Here is a 21491-nt window from a genome sequence, read left to right as displayed (position 1 = left end):
CTAACACACTGCTCTCATAGTATTTACCCAAAAAGGGTAGTGAGGTGTCTAATGGAAGCTTATGTCATACTGATCCTCCTAATCATTGTGTGATGTAAGTACGGGTGATATTTAAGAAGCTGTATGTACATACTTAAAATATGTTTAGAATCTGTGTCCTAGGCAGAGCTGACAAGCTGGTTTTGCCAGACAAAGGGATGTGGAATTACCTATCCACTCTGTCTCTGATGGAAATTAAGCCAACACAAAGCAAGCCCCATTTGCATGAAAAGTCAATAGGAATAACAGATTGTTGAGGGGAGAGAAGGAAAAGTGAACTCAGCAGGGGAGAGCACCCCAGAGTCTGAGCCTCAGGGAGTTGTCTGACTCTGTGGACAAAAACAATGCATTTGGGGGTATAAGGTGGCACCAGAACCCCTCCTGCCCTTGAAGGGGTAACCAGACAGTGTGGTTGCATTCATGAAAACAGGATCTCAACCAACCTAGGCTGAAATACAGCAGAAAAGGCTTAGCTGAGACAAGACTACCTTAGACAAGGATTGTTTGCAGTGTTTTTGTAGCTGTGCTTGTCCCAGGACAAGAGAGACAAGGTTGGTGAGGTAATATCTTTTATTGTACCAACTTCCGTTGGTGAAAGACAAGCTTTCAGGCTCCAAGAGCTCTTCTTCAGGTCTTTACACAAGGACTTCAGCCTGTTAAGTGTCAGTCTCTAGAAAGAATGTTACAACTTTTGCTTTATTTGTAACCTGTTGTTCTTAGTATCCTTGATCACTGTCTCTTAAAACTTAACTTTTATTAATCAATTTATATTTGTTTTCACTATAAATCGATTACAGTGCTATATTGTTATATTGCAGCTGAATCAAACAAGCTGGAGCGTTTATATTATTCCCTGGGGTGCAGCAAACAGGTTAATTTCTGTGACTGTCCCGTGACAGGGGCCGGACAGCAGAGAGGAATGTTCTGCAGGGGAGCTCAGGCACTGGGGAACAAAGCAAAGTTAGAGCCGACGGAGTCCTGAGGAGAATGCTTGAGTGGGTGAAAAGCTGGTGGTGTGCAGGATCTGGCACCCAGCTACCACAAAAGGGACTCCCACAAGGCAGGGGGCAGCAAGGTGACCCCCAGTCCTGGACATCCAGAGAGAGTGTCACGGTGGGAAAGAACTTCTAGGGTTGATGTAAGTGGTAGGACTGGTTAGAATTAGAATGCAAATATCCATCTTGACTTGCAATATACTAGTTCCAATATCCAAAGTTTAGGGATCTCTTCCATGTAACTGCAGATTAATGTTCACATAGAAATGGATGGAAAGTGAACTTGTGCCAACAGCCAGATTAGAATGTAGGTCAAAGAGCAGCGAAACACAATCATCCTACTCCTCCTACCATGGTGTAACAACCCCCACTCCCCAAGTGTTCCCCCAATTCATTGACAGGAAGATGCATGCACTTTGTTAAAATAGCCAAAACCCTGCCCTTTTAAACTTGTTAGAACCGTTTCATTGGTACAGTATCCAGAATAGGTGAACACAGAGAAAACATTTTTGCCCTATAGATAAGAAACAATTTCTAAGACTAGTAACAGAATATTTTTGTGAGCTGGTGATTGGCCAAGAAACTACTTCACTTTTGCTTTACTCAACAGACTGTCCTAGAGCCACAAAGAGAAGCAACTCATCAAATCAAGTCCCTGACCTGATGCAATGAATGAGACTGCTTATCATCTAAATCCAGTTGTCTCCTTTGACTTAAATTATAGACTTTAAACTATAGACTAATAAAGATCCTATCAATCCTATTACACTAACAGTGTCTTCATGGATACTGATTCCAATACCAAACTCCTTTCTTGGTGCTTCTTTAACCCTATCCTTCCAATGGGCTTTTCTTCAGGTCACCTCAGCATCTCTCTTGATATTTCCTATTATGCTCAATTAGCATGACGTCTGAGAACCTATGGATATGCATGTTTCAGATGCTACTGTTAGACCTGCACAACACTAAGTGTAACAGGATGAAATCTTTACCCCTTTAGGGGTAGAAGCAGGGGACCTGGGATCAGCCAACCCTATTCCAGGGCTAAGCCTTTTTAAAGAGAAGGCATGCTGGGATACCTGGTTCCTTGAAGGACATGGAGAACTACAGTCCTTTGTGGGGGTCAGAGGGGCCCGGTGACAGTCACATGACCAGCCACAGTATAAAAGGAAAGCCTGAACTTTCACTTAGCCTGTGAGGATGGCGGGAGAGTAGAGTAGAAACACTCTCCAGAGTCCAAATCCCAGGTTGGAGACCGCAAGGAGCAGGAGCCTCAGCTGAGAGAGCTGCAAGAAACTGAACCAAGCCCTAGTAAACGACTGGAAAGCCTTCTGAGCCTAGAGGGAGGGCTACATGGACACTAAATCCTATTATAAACTGAAAGGACGAATGGATCCCAGAGAACATGGCTAGGCTAGAAGGTTTGATGCATGTTATTTTATGGTAACAAACTATACCTAGAAGGGGAGTAGTACTGTGAAGAACTCTTCATTTCTTGTGCTGGTTTGATCAGAGACCAAAAGTAAACTGAGACAGTGGATAGGCGAGACAGAAGATTGGGTGAGCCCCTGCCTCACCAAGAGTTTTTATGCTTCCTCTATTCTGGGCAAGAAAATGTGCTGGGTGAAAAGACAGAACTGATTTTCCTATAATGTAAGTGGGGCTGTTTAGGGGAAGTGATTTTGAAACACTGAATCTGGTGTCCTTTCAAAATTATTTATTCTACACATTTAGTCTGCTAGCAGTTATGAATCTTAATCAGCTTCTTGTATATTTTAAAAAGCTTTCATTTTACTGTTAGATGAGAACCACAAGCAAGCTATCCCCACTCCTACTCCAAAGGACAGACTTAAAAAGTTATCTGTATTCTAGCTGATGCTCACGAAAGTCTCTTTCTGCATAAAGAATAGTTCAATTTTCAAATCCTAATTTATTAAATACTGGTTTATGTTTAAGTAAAATGAGGACAGTGTTCTTAATATATTAATGGTACTAAACGTAGCTGCACCAAACTTACCAATAGAGAGACTGTCGCTGTGCATCTCCTATAAGTTTCCAGTTGTCTCCTGTCTCCAGTACCTTATGTAATCTATATGCAAGATCAACATCCTTAAGACTGAAGCACTGCAATAAACAAATGCACATTTAAGTTGCTCAGATACAACACTTACATCACATCCTTCTATGCATGCCATCAGAGCTATTTACAGAGTCAATCAGCTGATCGTGAAAGGAAAGTTTAAAGACAAGATGTGAAGAAGCACTTCAGTGCAGTGATGGATTAACTGTTTCCTTGAGCTAAGACGAAGAATCACTTTGGCTGGCTTCATTTAAGGGCAAGTTAAACAAGTGGGGGTGTGTGGATCTTTTGAACAGTGTTGAAGTGATCAGAAAACATATAGTGGGACAGAGAAATACAGTCCAAAAAAAGAGAAAAAGTATCCCTTTATCTGTATTGCATGCTGGAAGTTGCCTGGATTGTGGCCCACAGGCAGATGGGTTACTGATTCAGTGGCTGACAGGGGCAGAAGAGAATTTCAGACTGGGAGGTACAAATGAAACAATGGGGAAATGAAAGACTACTGGAGGCAGCCAAGGCTGGTGGAACTAAATGAGCAAGGAAAGCAAATAGTTGAAGCTAGTCTGTGCAGTAGATTTGGAATACCCAGAGGCAATTCTAAACTAGATTTATAAGCCTGCAGGAAGGCAATGAAATAGAGGAACTCATTCAAAGTATTAAAATACAAGCAACGAATACTTACTATTCGCATTGCACTGACAAAGAAATTGTCTGAAAGGAAAAAAAAACATCGAGTCCATTAACATCTAGTTTTGAGAAATACTAACCACATCTCTAATGTGGTCTCACACGAAACAGGAGAGGCTTTTCCAGTTATACAGAAGACTTTGTAGTTAAGTTTGATAAAGTAGCTGGGACTCCTGTATTACACTTTTAGACTCAGGCAAGAGATCTGTTTGGCTAGCCAGCTTCTGGGAGAAAGACATCTACAGAGGACTCATATTCAGGAGTAGGGCAGCTTTGTGAAAACTACATTCATCTGTTTGCTTCAGGACAGTATTTTCAGAGTCATGCCAGTAAGAAGAGCCACCTGCTTCCCACCTCCACAGCCTCCAGTAGAGGCTGTAGGAACACATACATAAAGGCAGACACTTCCCAAACTCCTTTCTTCCCCTTTGCTGCGGTACATACTAGAGCATTGTTTCCCAAATGCTGCCACCAGGGGCTTTTCTTGTGGCCACAGCCTCCCGGGCTGTGATGGGGGGGAGGGAAAAGTAGAGCCCCCGCCCCCACCCTGCTGCTCCTGGATGCTGGGGCGAGCAGCAGGGGTTGGGCCCTGCCCCCTTCTGGAGTCATCTGGGGCACAATGCTGTAGGAGCGGGCTGAGTTCCCCATTTTCCCCTGGGTGGCAGGGCTCAGGCTTTGGGCTTCAGCCCTGGGGTAGCAAGCTCTGTCCACGGGCTTCAGTCTCCAGCCCTGGGCTCTGGCTGTGCAGTAGCAGGCCCCAGGCTCCGGCCACATGGCTTCAGGCTGTGCCTGGACCCCATCCTCTGGCCACGTGGCTTTGGGCTCTGGCCACAGGGCTTCAGGCTCCAGCCCCGCATTGCCTCCCCCAACCCTCCATCCATGGCTTAATTTGTCTCCAGGCTTGCCAGGGCTGATTAAGTCTGTTGTGAAAAGTGATACTTGTACGTCTGTTAATATCACTTTTCACAACAGACGCAATAAATAAGTTACAATGCTTTGGATGTGTAAATGTGCATATTTATTGATTAGCTTTAGGATAACCAAAGTATTTTAGGAAAAAGTGAGATAGCGGCCACCAAAACATTTATCCTGAGAGCCCCTGCACCAAAGCATGTACAACAGTTGCCTCCTCCCCCTTTGCCTACACACTTATTCACGCTTCATCACGAACAGACTCCTCCAGCAGCAAGAAAACCACTTCCCTTCCACCTCTGATAAACGCAGAAACCACTAAAGAGGGGAAAACCATTCGGTCCGGGAATATGGAGAAGAGCAACAGCTGTGCAGACCATCTGTGCATGGGCTAGAGAAGTCTTCCCGGCAGTTTTTAAAAACAAGTTTAATGTAAGAGTGTGCAACTTGTGCTCTAAATTCAGGCAGTGACTGAAATCATGGCTGTTTGTGGACAGCAATATGGATGAAAGAATCTAACTGAATTGCCTTTGGGAGATGTATTAGGCCAGAAGTGGGCAAACTATGGCCCGCAGGACTGTCCTTCCTGGCCCCTGAGCTCCTGGCCTGGGAGGCTAGTCCCCAGCCCCTCCTGGGGGGCCGGTTAGCGGTCGGGGGTGTGGATAGGGGGTCGGGGCAGTCAAAGGACAGGGAGCGGGGGGGGGGGGTAGTTTGGAGTGGGGGGAGGGTCCCAGGAGGGGGCAGTCAGGGGACAAGGAGCAAGGGGGTTGGATGGGTCGGGGGCTCTCAGGGGGACAGAGGGTGAGAATGGGAGGGGGCAAATAGGGGGCAGGGGCCAGGCTTCCCTACCTGGCCCTCCATACAGTTTTGCACCCCCACGTGGCCCTTGGGCCAAAAAGGTTGCCCACTCCTGTATTAGGCTCATGGTGGCAAGGCATTGAAGAGTTAAGATGCCTTTTTAGGACAGAAGTACCATCCTGCTATTAAAATGTTTAGAATATCCATCAGCTATCTGCATTATAACCTACAAATCCTTTGGGATACAAGGTCAAGATCTTGCAGAGGACATTTTAAATTGGTGTGTGGTTTACAAGGGCAAGAGTGAATATATACACTGCAATGCACTCCAAAGGGGCAAGACTCCATTTTAGTGAAAGTGCTAAGTTTAGAGGAACGACTGGAAGTCTCCAAAAATAAGTTGAGAAATATCATGCACTGGAGAAGTGTAAGAATGATTTGTTGTTGTTTTTTTAAGAGTTTAATTAAAGCAGCTCAGACTAGGCACAAGTCTCATGTAAATATTCTCAGATGCCCCACTACACGCAGGACAGAGAAACATTTACATTCAGCTCCCATGATTCAGCTGAGGTCTGTACCCCTGCGCCAATCATCATTGCCTTATTCAAAAGTGATATTTCTTTCGTGATTCCAAAGGAACATTAAGAGCAGTGTGGAAGAGTCAGCAAAGGGCTAGTTTTTGTTCATTTACATGGTCTTTTCCTTCAGTGATCATTACTAGCATTTCACTCAGTCTGTACCATGTCTGATATGAACGAGTGTACTGAGTAGTTCTAAATGCGAAGTAAGACCATCCTTAGGGTCAAGCCACAGCGCATTAGGCTGCCACACAGTAGTCAGTTTGAGATGAGACTCTGGGTCCTTAGTTCCTGGGACACCGTGAATGGAAGGGTCTCAATCCCCACAGGAAAAGCACCTGTCTGGGTCACTCTGTGAGTCCCCTCCAACTAACATAAGGAGCGGTGCTGAAAGACAGCAGAAGCAGCGTGGGGTGAAAAGCCAGTGTAGAAGGGCCAAAACTTTAATGTAAAACATTAAGGGCTTGTCTACACTTAACACACTGCAGCTGCATTGCTGTCGTGCTTCAGTGTAGACACTACCTATGGTGATGTGAGGTGTTCTCCCACTGGTGCAGGTAATCCACCACCCTGAGAATCTTCCATCAACCTAGCACAGTCTACATGGGGACTAAGGTCAGTTTAGCTATGCTGCTCAGGGGTGTGGATTTTTCACATCCCTGAGTGACATAGCTGAGCTGATCTAATTTTCTAGGGTAGATCAGCCCTAAGACTAGATTATGTGGCAGACAGATCATCTGAAGATTAGTTTTCCAGGGTGAAGAAAGTTTCTAGCAGAGTAGCCTAGTGGACTACTAAACATCTAGCAATACACATTTGTCAGAAATACACTTGTTGAGGCAAATACAGTAAAGTACTAGTTTCTTTTCTACAGCACATGCTTCAAAATCTAATTTTAGAACTAATTTGTTCAACCCATCTGACATTTCCATTCACTGATCAAATTTGCCCAGTACAGCAATAGCAACAAGACACGTGGGACATTCTGAATCTTTGCCTCTCCTCACCTACCACAGAGTAGATTTGTTTGAAGTACTGTTTTCCATTAGGCTTCATTTTATACAATTTTCAGACCAGGACTAGGAGTCTAGAACTAATCCCACAGTTCTGCAATCAAAACCCAACTAATATCAAGAAATGCAGCGACTTTCTGGAAATGCTAGCAGACATTCTTCTCCAGAACGGTGCGGCGCTGCTCCACTTGCTCTGCTCGATACTGTCCCACGAGAAAGGAAATGCTGTGTCAATACTGTGGAGCACCTTTAAGACAGCTGGTGTTTTGTGCTCCACCCCATCAACAAATACTGTACTATATTTAGTCAGAGGTAAACAAATTAGTAAGCTACTAGCTCAGAATACACTTGGTTTACCTATGCCTGCTGGACTTATCTGCAGTTGGCTGGACAGCTTACCCGTGTTTATTATATCAGAAGAGAGAGCAAGTTGTTAGATATACCAAATTACTTACCATCATCTGGATCCCGAGCAACAAAAGTCTTTCCTTCAATTTCATCCATCACTTCATAGATCATTTCCATTGAGCCTGGGGCAGATATGATAGTATGACAAACATATATGCAACTATCAGAGCTCCACTGTGTTACACAGTTCATTGACAAGATATGTCTAGCAAAAGCACCATGGAAATGGAACCAGGTGTTGGTGGGATTCTGAAGGCAGCTCAAGTAACAGTTCTTTTTTCTCCCTCTCACTATGGTTTTGCTGCTCCAAATCAACTACAGTTTTATTTAAATTAAAAATTGCCTGACATTGGATTTACATAACACAACAGGATGGCTTCAGAAATGTAGACATTTCCTAAAAGACCAATTCAAGATCCCTCCCCAAAGGCCAAGCAAACAGGCCTTAACAGGCAGGGGATTTGCCACAGCGGTTGATGGGATGAGCAGACAAAATCCAACCCACTCAACCACAGATACCAGTGCAGCTGTCCCACAAACATTATTACAGCCTATGAACTATAGTAGTGACCACTGCATTCTTTTCTTCCCCACCCTCAGGGATTTTGGCTAGTGGACCATGGGGTGATGGATTCCACAGGTCAGACCCCTGCCTTTCTCCCACCCATGCTACACAGAGTACCATATACAGCACTGTTCCCAAGCAGCAGGGGATGCAGAGTCCCTCTGCATGGCCTCTCCCATGTCCAGTGTAGTGTTGTGTTTATGGCTTGCAAGAGTGTAGGATTTTCCAACTAATGCATGGTCATAACACAGTCTTCTATTTGCTGATCTCCATGTGGAAAGGGTATCTCTTCTGTCCCCACAGAAAGTTCGCCAGAGAGAAGCAGCCTCCTCTCCTTAACACATGATAGGAGCCCCCTTAGCTTTTTCTAATGAGCTATTTGGGCAGTGCAGCAATCAGAGAGGCAATGCGCATGATCCTTACAAGATAGTTGCATGGCATGACAGTATTTTCAAACCATCAGAGTGCTGCTTTCATCCAAGCCACTTTTAGGCACTCAGAACAGTTTGCAACTAAGACACAGAGCAAGTTTACATTGTACGTACCGGATTTATAAAATATACCAAGGAGATGTTCAAACGTTGCAAGGCTGGGTTCTGCAAAGTACAAAGATACTGAAGTCAGCCTGGTAAACGGAGGCAGGCAAAGCTTTACAACTGAACTCTAAAGTAACAGCAAAGAGACGCACAAAGAAGTTATATATATTTTGTCTGTTAATACCTCTGTATCTGCAAAAGATTTATTAATAGCAAAGGTTTCTCAGAGACTGAAAAATAAATTAATAAATAATACTAACATGGCCCCAGAGATGACATTAACTATATTATTTTACCTCTTAAATCAGTGGAGTAAAAGAAGCCACATTTAGAACTTGTGTAGTTAATAGTCTATTTGACTATTCCTATCACACATGGAATCCTATGTGACACATTACAGATGTACAATTGTCCATAGATTAAGACCTGAAGGGACCACTGCTCATCTAGTCTGATCTCTTTCAGTCAGTAATTCCTGCATCAAGCCCATAAATTCTGGTTAAAATAGAGTGTCTCTTTTAGAAAGACACCAGTCTTGTTTTAAAGACTTCATGGGATACAGACTCCACATCCCTGGAAAAACTGTTAATGACTATTTACCCTCACTGTTGAACATACATTCAAACTAGAAGTAAGGTGCATCTAGCTTCGGCTTTGAGCAAGTCTATATCATTGTGCATTTTTCTGCTAGATTCACATGCCAGTTATCAAAATCTTCTTCCACATAGGCACTTAAGACCATGAGCATGTCACCTCTGAACCTTTTCTTAGATAAACTAAATAGATTCAGCTTAAGTCTCACTGTGAAACAGGATTTTCCAGTCCTCAAATCAGTCCTGTAGCTTTTTCCCAGCATCCTTTTTGAAGTGCTAACGGAATCTCATTTAAAAAAAAAGAAAAAAAGCAGCAGATTCGTTTAACAAGACCTACTTTTCTATCAAACCACATTGCTACAGCATTAGTTCTTGTTTGCCTGCATTATTTTACAAGTTAGTTTATAAGCAAACCAAGAGGCATTAAAACCTGAACTGCAGGAACTTCTATTCCAAAGATTTGAAAACTGTATGCTTTATTTCATATTACTTATAGTAACATCTTACGGCCCCAGTTTAGATCAGAGCCCAGGCACTGTACAAACACATAGTAAGAGAAAATTCTTGCCTTGAAAAGCTTAGAATCTAACTAATAATTATGGATAACTGCATTATATAGATGTAATGCAAATTTCCCCTAATTTGTTTGTTTACAAATGACATTTACCTGAACCAGCATGAGGCTTGATCCTGTAGTCTTTACAAGCCCCAAACTCTCATGGGCTTCAAAGATTGCAGAATTGGGGCCCATGGTTTTAAACATGCAAAGCAGTATTCCTGGCACACGTCACAAAGTTTTAAACTCTCAGAACCTTGTCTTTCTTTGGTCAAGCCTATGATGTATTAATCATTTGTATAGTACTTTACAATTTAGAATTAAGACTGGAATGGGACTCATGAGAGTCAGGTTCAATTCCAGGCTCTGGCACTGATTTGCCAGGTTACTTCACCTCTGTGCCTCAGTTTCCCCCCCATCTGTAAAATGAAGATAATTACACTGACCACCTTTGTAAAGCACTTTGAGACGTCTGGAGGAAAAGCTTTATGTAAGAGACAGGTATAACTAAATTATGCCCTGTCTCAAAACTCCTCTGGCCATCACCCTAAAGTTTGCTATTTTGGAAGTACCATTAGGAATATCCAATAAAGTCTAGGGCTCTCTCTTACCTATGTTAAGTGCTTTCATTTCCCTCAGTATCTTTAGGGAGATACCCTTTCCCATACCACCACATTTCCTCACGGTCTTCAAAACAGCATTAAAAGTTAACAGATTTGGTTGCACCTTCTGTTGAACCATGTGATTCAGCAAATCCTATACCAAGAAAAAAAAAAAAAAAAAAAAAGAAATAAAACCACACTGCTTTGCATTTTACTCATGACAATTCAACACTTCTATAGAATTTCAGGTGTTTCTTCTGTCTTTATATTGCCAGTGGATGATTGCTCCCAAAACTGTACATTTACTAATGCATTATCTAGTCTTGGTTTAGATTTCCCAAATTATAGGGCTGCAATAACTTTTCTTGGGTGACTATTCCACTCTTATGTTATCCCAAATAATTTAATCTCCCTCCATGGTTTTTATTCCTTTCATATATTTGTAGACAAAATTCAGTGCAGAACTTTGTTTAGAATGCTTGCTCACGTTCCATCATAATTCCACATCCATTCCACTGATTCATGTGTTCTTTAGGCTATTTCCTAAAGGACACATGAATCCCTCTCAAAACAATAGAAGGATTTTTTTTTTGGCGCCACTGTTCTACAAAAATTAGTATTAAACTTGAGTACTTTCTTTGCAAGCACTAATTATATTAGCACCTTATTAGAAAGCTTTTATTTCTAGTATTATTCAAAACACACTTTCATTTATTCCAAACAAAACCAGCCTCCAGCCTCTTCCGTCCCTCATCCCTTTCTCCTTACTTCAACAAGTTCCCATCTTTCAATGTAGTTTTCTTTCACTTCTGGGACTGCTAAAATTAGGGCATTGAAGGTGTACACATCAGCTGGAAGATTTAAGAAAATTAATTTCACAATGAGGAGTTGTATTTTACTAACAAGTACATCTTTATATGGGAGTTTATTGCTTATTGCTAACATGGCTCAGTGTTAGGCAAAGTTTTCATGTGAACTTGTTTCCAGGCAGCCAACCACATGTTGGTCACACTGGAAAAAAAGCAGAGTTCACATTCAGCTCCCATGATCTAGCTGAGGTCTGTACCCCTGCGCCAATCATCATTGCCATGGAAGAAGAGATAGCCAAACAAAATTAGAATATTTTACAACTTTCCAGAAGAATGGATTTTAAGTAACAGAAGACGGTGCATTACATACCAATCTGTCAACTATTACAGAAAAACAGGAGACAGAAAGACACTCACCGGTGTGCCTGTCATTCAGCAAGTCTGTGTACATATCATGAGCCCTCACGCAAGCCCCATGCTGAGAGAAGATAAAAATGTTTTAGAGATACTGACATAGTAAATCGGAAACGAGCAAAACAAAAACTGATATCCTCTGGAGATAACTGTACCTTCACCATTCCTCTGATGATTGTGCAATAGGAGTGTGCATTTCTCTCTGGCATTAGGTTAAATATCCTTTCGGCATTGTTGTTCTCCCTAAACTCAATAAAGAGTACAACATTAGACAGGAAGTCTAGGAGGAAGAATAAGTAGTTTATGAAATTTTTGAGTTAGAGAGTTCCACGAAGAATATCCTCAGGAAAAGAATCGAACATATTACATCTATAGTTTGCTGTATTCTACAGAAGAGTAGGGGTGTTACTTCTGGGATCCAGGAAAAATTCTAAATTTGGATAATTCTATTTTACCTAACAAAACTTTTCTGGCAGCATCAACTGGAGATGGTATTATTCTTCACTTCTTGTCATCCATTGTGTCCCATACAGAGGTGACAAACATGATTTCTATTTATAATTCAACTTCTAAAGCTTTAAAATCACTTTGTCTAGGGATATTTTTAGGGTGACCAATGCCATGGCTACTGAGCATAAGAACATAAGAATGGCCATACTGCAGAGGTGAGCAAACTATGGCCAGGGGCCGCATCCAGCCCTCCAGACATTTTAATCTGGCCCTCGAGCTCCCTCCAGGAAGTGGGGTCTGGGGCTTGTCCCGCTCTGGTGCTCCAGCCAGGGAGTGGGGTTGGGGTCTTACCCCACTCCGCACGGCTCCCAGAAGCAGTGGCATGTCTCCCCTCCGGCTCCTACATGTAGGGGCAGCCAGAGGGCTCTGCACACTGCCCCCAACTCAAGCGCTACCCCCGCAGCTCCCATTGGCTGGGAACTGCAGCCAGTGGGAGCTGCAGGAGCAGCGTCTGCACACAGGGAAGTGCGCAGAACCACCTGGCCACGCCTCTGCATAGGAGCCGGGGGGCGGGGGGGGGGGGCGGGCATGCCGCTGTTTCTGGGAGCTGCTTGAGATAAGTGCTACCCGGAGCCTGCCCCCCCCGACCCCCTTCAGAGCCCCAACCCCCTACCTCAGCCCTGATCCCCCTCCTGCCCTCTGAACCCCACAGTCCCAGCCCGGAGCACCCTCCTGCTTCCCCAACTCCTCATTCCCAGCCCCACCCCAGAGCCCACACCCCCAGCCGGAGCCCTCACACCCTCCTGCACCTTCAATTTTGTGAGCATACAGAGCCTGCCATACAATTTCCATACCCAGATGTGGCGCTTGGGCCAAAGAGTTTGCCCACCCTGCCATACTAGGTCAGACCAATGGGTCCTTCTAGCCCAATATCCAGTCTGACAGTGGTCAGTTCCAGGTACTTCAAAAGAAATGAACAGAACAGGAAAATTTGGAGTGATCCATCCTCTGTTATCCAGTCCCAGCTTCTGGCTGTTGGAGGCTTAGGGACACCCCAGGGCACAAAGTTGCAACTCTAACTATCTTAGCTTACAGCCATTGATGGACCTATCCTCCATGAACTTATCTAATTCTTTTCTGAACCCAGTTATACTGTTGGTTGATTGTGTGAAGAACTACTTCCTTTTGTCTGTTTTAAACCACGGCCTATTAATTTAATTGGGTGACCCCAAGTTCTTGTGTTATGTGAAAAGGTAAATAATACTTCCCTATTCACTTTCTCCATACCACTCAGAATTGTATAGACCTCTATCATACCCCCCTGCCACGAGTCATCTCTTTTCTAAGTTGAACAGACCCAGTCTTTTTAATCTCTCCCTGTATGGAAGCTGTTCCATACCCCAAGCATTTGTGTTGCCCTTCTCTGCCCCTTTTCCAATTCTAATATATCTTTTTCTGAGATGACGCAATCAGAGATGCATGCTGTATTCAAGATGAGGGCATACCATGGCATTATGCAGTGGCATTATGATATATTTTCTATCTTATTATCTATCCCTTTCCTAATAGTTCCTAACATTCTATAAGTTTCTTTGACTGCTGCTGCACATTAAGCAGATGTTTTTAAGAGAATTATCCACAATGACACCAAGATATCTTTCTTGAGTGGTAACAGCTAGTTTAGACCCCATCATTTTGTATGTATTGTTGGGATTAAGTTTTCCAATTAGCATCACTTTGCATTTATCAGTATTGAATTTCATCTGCCATTTTCTTGCCCAGTCACCCAGTTTAGTGAGATTCATTTGTAACTCTTCGCAGTCTGCTTTGGACGTAACCATCTTGAGTAATTTTGTCTCATCTGCAAACTTTGCTATCTCACTGTTTCATAAATGATCTGGAAAAGGGGTAATGTTGAACCACATAGGGCCCAATGCAGATCCTTGGTGGATCCCACTATTTACCCCTTCCCATTGTGAAAACTGACTATTTATTCCTACCTTTGCTTCCTGTCCTTGAATCAGATACTGATCCATGAGAGGACTTCCCCTCATATCCCATGAATGTTTATTTAGCTTAAGAGCCTTTGGTGTGGGACCTTTTCAAAAGCTTCCTGAAAGTCCAAGTACACTATATCCACTGGATCATCCTTGTCCCCATGCTTGCTGACTCCTCAAAGAATTCTAATAGCCCTAGTCTACACTAGGAGTTGAGGTCAAATTTAGCAGCATTAAATTGATTTAACCCTGCACCCGTGCACACGACGAAGCCCCTTTTTTTTTTTTTTTTTGACTTAAAGGGCTCTTAAAATCGATTTCCTTACTCCACCCCTGACAAGGGGATTAGCTCTGAAATCAACCTGGCTGGGTCGAATTTGGGGTACTGTGGATGCAATTAGACAGCACTGGCCTCCGGGAGCTATCCCAGAGTGCTCCATTGTGACCTCTCTGGACAGCACTCTCAACTCAGATGCACTGGCCAGGTACACAGGAAAAGGCCCGCAAACTTTTGAATTTCATTTCCTCTTTGGTCAGCGTGGCAAGCTGCACGTGAGTGCAGAGGTCATCAGCAGAGGTGACCATGATGGAGTCCCAGAATCGCAAAAGAGCTCCAGTATGGACTGAACGGGAGGTACGGAATCTGATTGCTGTATGGGGAGAGGAATCTGAACTATCAGAACTCCATTCCAGTTTTTGAAATGCCAAAACATTTGTCAAAATCTCCCAGGTCATGAAGGACAGAGGCCATAACAGGGACCCGAAGCAGTGCCGTGTGAAACTTAAGGAGCTGAGGCAAGCCTACCAGAAAACCAGAGAGGCGAACAGCCGCTCCGGGTCAGAGCCCCAAACATGCTGCTTCTATGATGAGCTGCATGCCATTTTAGGGAGTTCAGCCACCACTACCCCAGCTGTGTTGTTTGACTCCTTCAGTGGAGATGAGGCAACATGGAAGCAGGTTTTGGGGACGAGGAAGATGATGATGAGGAGGTTGTAGATAGCTCACAGCAAGCAAGTGGAGAAACCGATTTTCCCAACAGCCAGGAACTGTTTCTCACCCTGGACCTGGAGCCAGTACCCTCTGAACCCACCCAAGGCTGCCTCCCGGACCCGCCAGGCAGAGAAGGGACCTCTGGTGAGTGTACCTTTTTAAATAGTTTACATGGTTTAAAAGCAGGCATGTTTAATGATTAATTTGCCTTGGCATTCACAGCCAGTACAATTACTGGAAAAGTCCGTTAACGTGTCTGGGGATGGAGCAGAAATCCTCCAGGGACATCTCCATAAAGCTCTCCTGGATATATTCCAAAAGGTTTCTGGGGAGGGCAGCCTTATTCCATCCACCATGGTAGGACACTTTACCACACCAGACCAGTAGTATGTAGTCGAGAATCACTGCAGAACAAAGCACTGCAGCGTATGTTTGCTGGTGTTCAAACAACATCCGTTCTTTATCTCTCTGTGTTATCCTCAGGAGAGTGACATCATTCATGGTCACCTCGTTGAAATAGGGTGCTTTTCTTAAGGGGACATTCAGAGGTGCCAGTTCCTGCTGGGCTGTTTGCCTGTGGCTGAACATAAATGTTCCCCGCTGTTAGCCACGGGAAGGGGTTAACCATGTGGTCGGGGGAGGCAAAATGCGACCTTGTAACAAAAGCACATGTGCTATGTATGTAATGTTACCAGCAAGGTTTACCGAGAAAGAGCGTACCCATTGTTCTATAAAATGTGTCTTTTTAAATACCACTGTCCCTTTTTTTTTCTCCACCAGCTGCATGTGTTTCAAGAATCACAGGATCTTCTTCTTCTCAGAGGCTAGCGAAGATCAGAAGGCGAAAAAAACGCACTCGCAATGAAATGTTCTCTGAGCTCATGCTGTCCTCCCACACTGACAGAGCACAGACGAATGCATGGAGACAGACAATGTCAGAGTGCAAGAAAGCACAAAATGACCGGGAAGAGAGATGGTGGGCTGAAGAGAGGGCTGAAGTCGATAGGGGGTAGCAGCGTAAAGAGAGATAGCAGGATTCAATGCCGAGGCTGCTGGAGGACCAAACTCATATGCTACAGCGTATGGTTGAGCTGCAGGAAAGGCAGCAGGAGCACAGACCGCCACCGTGACAGCCCCTGTGTAACCAACCGCCCTCCTCCCCAAGTTCCATAGCCTCCTCACCCAGATGCCCAAGTACGCGGTGGGGGGGGCCCCCCTCCGGCCACCCAGCCACTCCACCCCAGAGGATTGCCCAAGCAACAGAAGGCTGGCATTCAATAAGTTTTAAACTTTTAGAGTGCTGTGTGGCCTTGTCCTTCCCTCCTCCACCACCCCTCCCCGGCTACCTTGGTAGTTATCCCCTTGTTTGTGTGATGAATTAATAAAGAATGCATGAATGTGAAGCAACAATGACTTTATTGCCTCTGCAAGCGGTGATCGAAGGGAGAAGGGGAGGGTGGTTAGCTTACCGGGAAGTAGAGTGAACCAAGGGGTAGGGGGTTTCATCAAGGAGAAACAAACAGAACTTTCACATCATAGCTTGGCCAGTCATGAAACTGGTTTTCAAAGCTTCTCTGATGCGCACCATGCCCTCCTGTGCTCTTCTAACCTCCCTGGTGTCTGGCTGCGCGTAACCAGGGGCCAGGCGATTTGCCTCAACCTCCCACCCCGCCATAAATATCTCCCCCTTACTCTCACAGATATTGTGGAGTGCACAGCAAGCAGTAATAACAGTGGCAATATTGGTTTCACTGAGGTCTAACCGAGTCAGTAAACTGCACCAGCGTGCTTTTAAACATCCAAATGCACATTCTACCACCATTCTGCACTTGCTCAGCCTGTAGTTGAACAGCTCCTGACTACTGTCCAGGGTGCCTATGTATGGCTTCTTGAGCCATGGCATTAAGGGGTAGGCTGGGTCCCCAAGGATATCTATAGGCATTTCAACATCCCCAACAGTTATTTTCTGGTCTGGGAATAAACTCCTTTCCTGCAGCTTTTGAAACAGACCAGAGTTCCTGAAGATGCGAGCGTCATGTACCTTTCCCGGCTATCCCACGCTGATGTTGGTGAAACGTCCCTTGTGATCCACAAGTGCTTGCAGCACTATTGAAAAGTACCCCTTGCGGTTTATGTTCTCGCCGGCTTGGTGCTCTGGTGCCAAGATAGGCATATGAGTTCTGTCTATGGCCCCACCACAGTTAGGGAATCCCATTGCAGCAAAGCCATCCACTATGACCTGCACATTTCCCAGGGTCACTACCCTTGATATCAGCAGATCTTTGATTGCATTGGCTACTTGCAGCACAGCAGCCCCCACAGTAGATTTGCGCACTCCAAATTGATTCCTGACTGACCGGTAGCTGTCTGGCATTGCAAGCTTCCACTGGGCTATTGCCAGTCGCTTCTCAACTGTGAGGGCTGCTCTCATCTTGGTCTTGTGCCTCAGGGCAGGGGAAAGCAAGTCACAAAATTCCATGAAAGTGCCTTTACGCATGCGAAAGTTTTGCAGCCAGTGGGAATCATCCCAGACCTGCGATACTATGCGGTCCCACCAGTCTGTGCTTGTTTCTTGGGCTCAGAATCGGCGTTCTACTGCACGAACCTGCCCCTTTAGCACCATGATGCCTACATTGCCAGGGCCTGTGCTTTGAGAGAAGTCTGTGTCCATGTCTTCATCACTCTCGTCACCGCGCTGATGTCACCTACTCGCCCGGTTTCGTTTTGCCACATTCTGGTGCTGCATATACTGCTGGATAATGCACGTGGTGTTTAATGTGCTCCTAATTGCCAAAGTGATCTGAGCGGGCTCCATGCTTCCCGTGGTATGGCGTCTGCACAGAAAAAAGGTGCGGAACGATTGTCTACTGTTGCTCTGACGGAGGGAGGGGCGACTGACGACTTGGCTTACAGGGAATTAAAATCAACGAACGGGGTGGCTTTACATCAAGGAGAAACAAAAACAAATGTCACACAGAGTGGGCCCCTCAAGGATTGAACTCAAAACCCTGGGTTTAGCAGGCCAATGCTCAACCCACTGAGCTATCCCTCCCCCCGGTATTTCAGGCAGGACTGAATCTCCATTAAACTTTTCACAGTGCTCCTGACGATTGTCGGCTGTTGATTTCACAGAGGGAGGGAGGGGGAAGCAAATGAATACAAAAATCTGGTGCATTTCTTGTTTTGATCCACTCCATCTGTCTTTTAGATCTTTGGCTGGCAGCAGACGGTGCAGCAGGAGTGCTAGCCATCCTCATCTCCTGGCTGCTCATCAGAAGATGGTGCAGTAGGACTGCCGGCAGGACTAAAAAGAATGACCTGGTTGAGTCACTCCTATTTTAGTCCCTGCGCCCGTGTCTGCCCAGGTGTTCCTGACCGACCTTACCGAGGCGGCCAGGAGCACCTCGGACATGACGACGATGGTTATCAGGCCTATTGCACCGTCTGCTGCCGAAAGGCAATGGGCTGCTTGCAGTACCACGTCTGCCACCACCCAGGAGACGTACGGTGACAGTGAGCTAAGCGGGCTCCCTGCTTGCCGTGGTATGGCGTCTGCACAGGTAACTCAGGAAAAAAGGCGCAAAACAATTGTCTGCCATTGCTTTCAAGGAGGGATGGGGGGAGGGCCTGACGACATGTACCCAGAACCACCTGCGACAATGTTTTTGCCCCATTAGGCATTGAGATCTCAACCCAGAATTCCAATGGGCAGTGGAGACTGCGGGAACTGTGGGAAAGCTACCCACAGTGCAACACTCCAGAAGTCGACGCTAGCCTCGGTACTGTGGAAACACTCCGCTGAATTAATGCACTTAGAGCATTTTGTGTGGGGACACACACAATGGACTATATAAAAATGATTTCTAAAAAACCGACTTCTATAAATTCAACCTAATTTCGTAGTGTAGACATACCCATAGATTGGCAAGGCATGATTTCTCTTTACAAAAGCCATGTTGACTCTTCCCAACATATCATGTTCATCTATGTGTCTGATAATTCTGTTCTTTACTATAGTTTCAAACAATTTGCCTGGTATTGAAGTTAGGCGTATTGGCCTGCAATTGCCAGGATTGCCTCTGGAACATTTTTTTAAAAATAGACATTACACGAGCTATCTTCAAGTCATCTGGTACAGAGGCTGATTTAAGTGATAGATTACATACTACAGTTAGTAGTTCTCAAGTTCCTTCACAACTTTTGGTTGAATACCATCTGGTCCTGGTGACTTCTTACCATTTATCAATTTGTTCCAAAACCTTCTCTATTGACTCTTCATTCTGGGAGAGTTCCTCAGATTTGTCATCTAAAAAAGAATGGCTCATTTAGCTTCTCTGCAATGGCCTGGTCTTCCTTGAGTAATCCTTTAGCATCTTGATCATCCAGTGACCACACTGATTGTTTGGCAGGCTTCCTGCTTCTGATGTACTTAATTTTTTTGCTGTCAGATTTTGTGTCCTTAGTTAATTGTTCTTCAAGTTCTTTCTTAGCTTGCCTTATTCTACTTTTACACGACTTGCCAGAGTTTATGCTCCTTTCTATTTTTCTCACTAGGATCTGACTTCCAGTTTTTCAAGGATGCCTTTCTGCCTCTAAATGCCTTTTTAATGTGCTATTTAGCCATGATGGCATTTTTATTGTCCCCTTACTGTTTTTTTGTTTTTTTGTTTTTAATTTTCTCCTGGTGCTTCAGAAGTCTTCAGGATGACAGATGTAACATAGTTGCACTCTGTTGGTTACTATTTGCTAGTCACACGTATGCTTGTCAGCCCACCCTCTCTCAAATGTTGCAGAATATAGACTGTGTATAAGATTTACAAACTTCTCCAACCATGTTAAGCCAGAGGTAAAAGGTCAAGCCATTCTTAAACCTCTTACTGGATCTTGATTACCACTCTAGAAAAAGTACAATAAAACCTCAGAGTTACGAACACCACAGGAATGGAGGTTGTTCCTAACTATGAAATATTCATAATTCTGAACAAAACTTTATGGTTGTTCTTTCAAAAGTTTACAACTGAACATTGACTTAATACAGTTTTGAAACTTTACTATGGAGAAGAAAAATGCGGCTTTACCTTTACTTTTTAGTACTTAACATTTAACATAGTATTGTACTGTATTTCCTTTTTTATTTTCGTCTCTGCTGCTGTCTGATTGCATACTTCCGGTTCCAAACGAGGTGTGTAGTTGACTAGTCAGTTCGTAACTCTGGTGTTCATAACTCTGAGGTTCTACTGTATATTTTAAATACATCAACATATGGTATAAAGAGGAGTCAGCTGCAGATATGTTAATAGGTCTTTACAAACACAACAAAAAGAAACTGAAATCTTAGAACACCGCAAGATTCACATCCAAATTACATTTAATAAAACCCCAAGAGACTGCAGGAACACCTTCTATACATACCTCCACTTAGGGCCAATGAAGTCTGAGGTCTTCCGTGAACGCCCCTTCCGTCTCCTCTGATCCGGAACTTCCTCCTGAAAAGATTTTTGCCACAAATATTTACAATGAGTAAAATATCAACCTTTTATTACAATTCTAGTAAGTGATACCTAGAATTAAATAGGCTAAAGACAGCTCCAACTAAACAAGATTTATACACTGCAAAAGAAGTCTAGTGATTCCGTGTCTTCCCCCTAGTCACCAGTGGGGTCACATACAGTGTAGACATTGCTTGCAGGTGAAACCATATTCCTTCACCCTGCCTCCCAATCTACAACAGACAAGTGAATATGAACTATAAGTGAACTCATGTATGGAGCACAGAAAGAAGAGGAACATTAGACTCCTCTCACCATGTATAAATCACAATTGGTTTGTCTGCCTTGAGATGACAAGGAAGCCAGTTTGCATCACCTTGTTTGGTGCTTAAAATTTTTTTTAAAAAAATGGATTTTAATATAGATTTTCTCTCTCTCTCTCTCACACACACACACACACACACGTGTGTGTGTGTGTTTACAAGAGAAGTATGTGTGCTGGTCTCCCAAATTAAATGCATCAAGATGGGTTTCATTTATTAATGGGACAGTCAGGTCAGAAATGACATTTCTGTCTGAAAGTGTTTGCTCCTGTCATTAATCGCTACCTCAAAATACAAAAAAGTACATATTAAATCAGAATGTATTTCAATTATTCCTGTTCACCCTGCAGAACCACATGCACCCTGTTGCCCACCCTGGGCATAGATTAGAAATGTTGTCCCCATTGCCCACTTCATCTAAAAGCAAAAGACACCTGTCTCCATGCTCTGTATGCTAACCAGGGTACAGGACAGGAATTCAGCCAGTCAGAAATCTTTGAGTACGTGGGCGAGCGAAACAGGCAGTGAACTGGAACCAGAGTGGTGGAATTGGAGAGTAGGGAAGTAGGAAGGTAGGGAGTGAGAGGGAACAGTATCAAGACACACTCTCCTTTCTTTACCACAGGGCCAAGGAGAGAGCAGCAGCACTCATGTGG

The 21491-nt window shown here is 44.2% G+C and overlaps 1 protein-coding gene across 1 annotated transcript in view; it reads right to left on the bottom strand.

Moving 5' to 3' along the window:
* Positions 1-21491, bottom strand: part of PTCD3 (pentatricopeptide repeat domain 3) — a 39469-nt gene that overhangs the window by 8797 nt on the left and 9181 nt on the right. The window contains exons 9-17 of the mRNA XM_084626791.1: positions 20436-20509; positions 11741-11828; positions 11589-11649; positions 11131-11213; positions 10372-10516; positions 8621-8671; positions 7558-7632; positions 3797-3825; positions 3052-3158 (exon numbers count right to left, since the gene is read on the bottom strand). Coding sequence (XP_084482917.1) covers positions 3052-3158; positions 3797-3825; positions 7558-7632; positions 8621-8671; positions 10372-10516; positions 11131-11213; positions 11589-11649; positions 11741-11828; positions 20436-20509 — 713 coding nt within the window. The remainder of the gene's footprint in view (positions 1-3051; positions 3159-3796; positions 3826-7557; positions 7633-8620; positions 8672-10371; positions 10517-11130; positions 11214-11588; positions 11650-11740; positions 11829-20435; positions 20510-21491) is intronic.

Source organism: Lepidochelys olivacea (assembly GCF_965140295.1).
Source record: "Lepidochelys olivacea isolate rLepOli2 genome assembly, chromosome: 4".
In the NCBI taxonomy this organism is placed as follows: Eukaryota; Metazoa; Chordata; order Testudines; family Cheloniidae; genus Lepidochelys; species Lepidochelys olivacea.
Note: the sequence above shows the minus strand (reverse complement) of the source record. Positions and strands in the feature narration are given on the sequence as shown.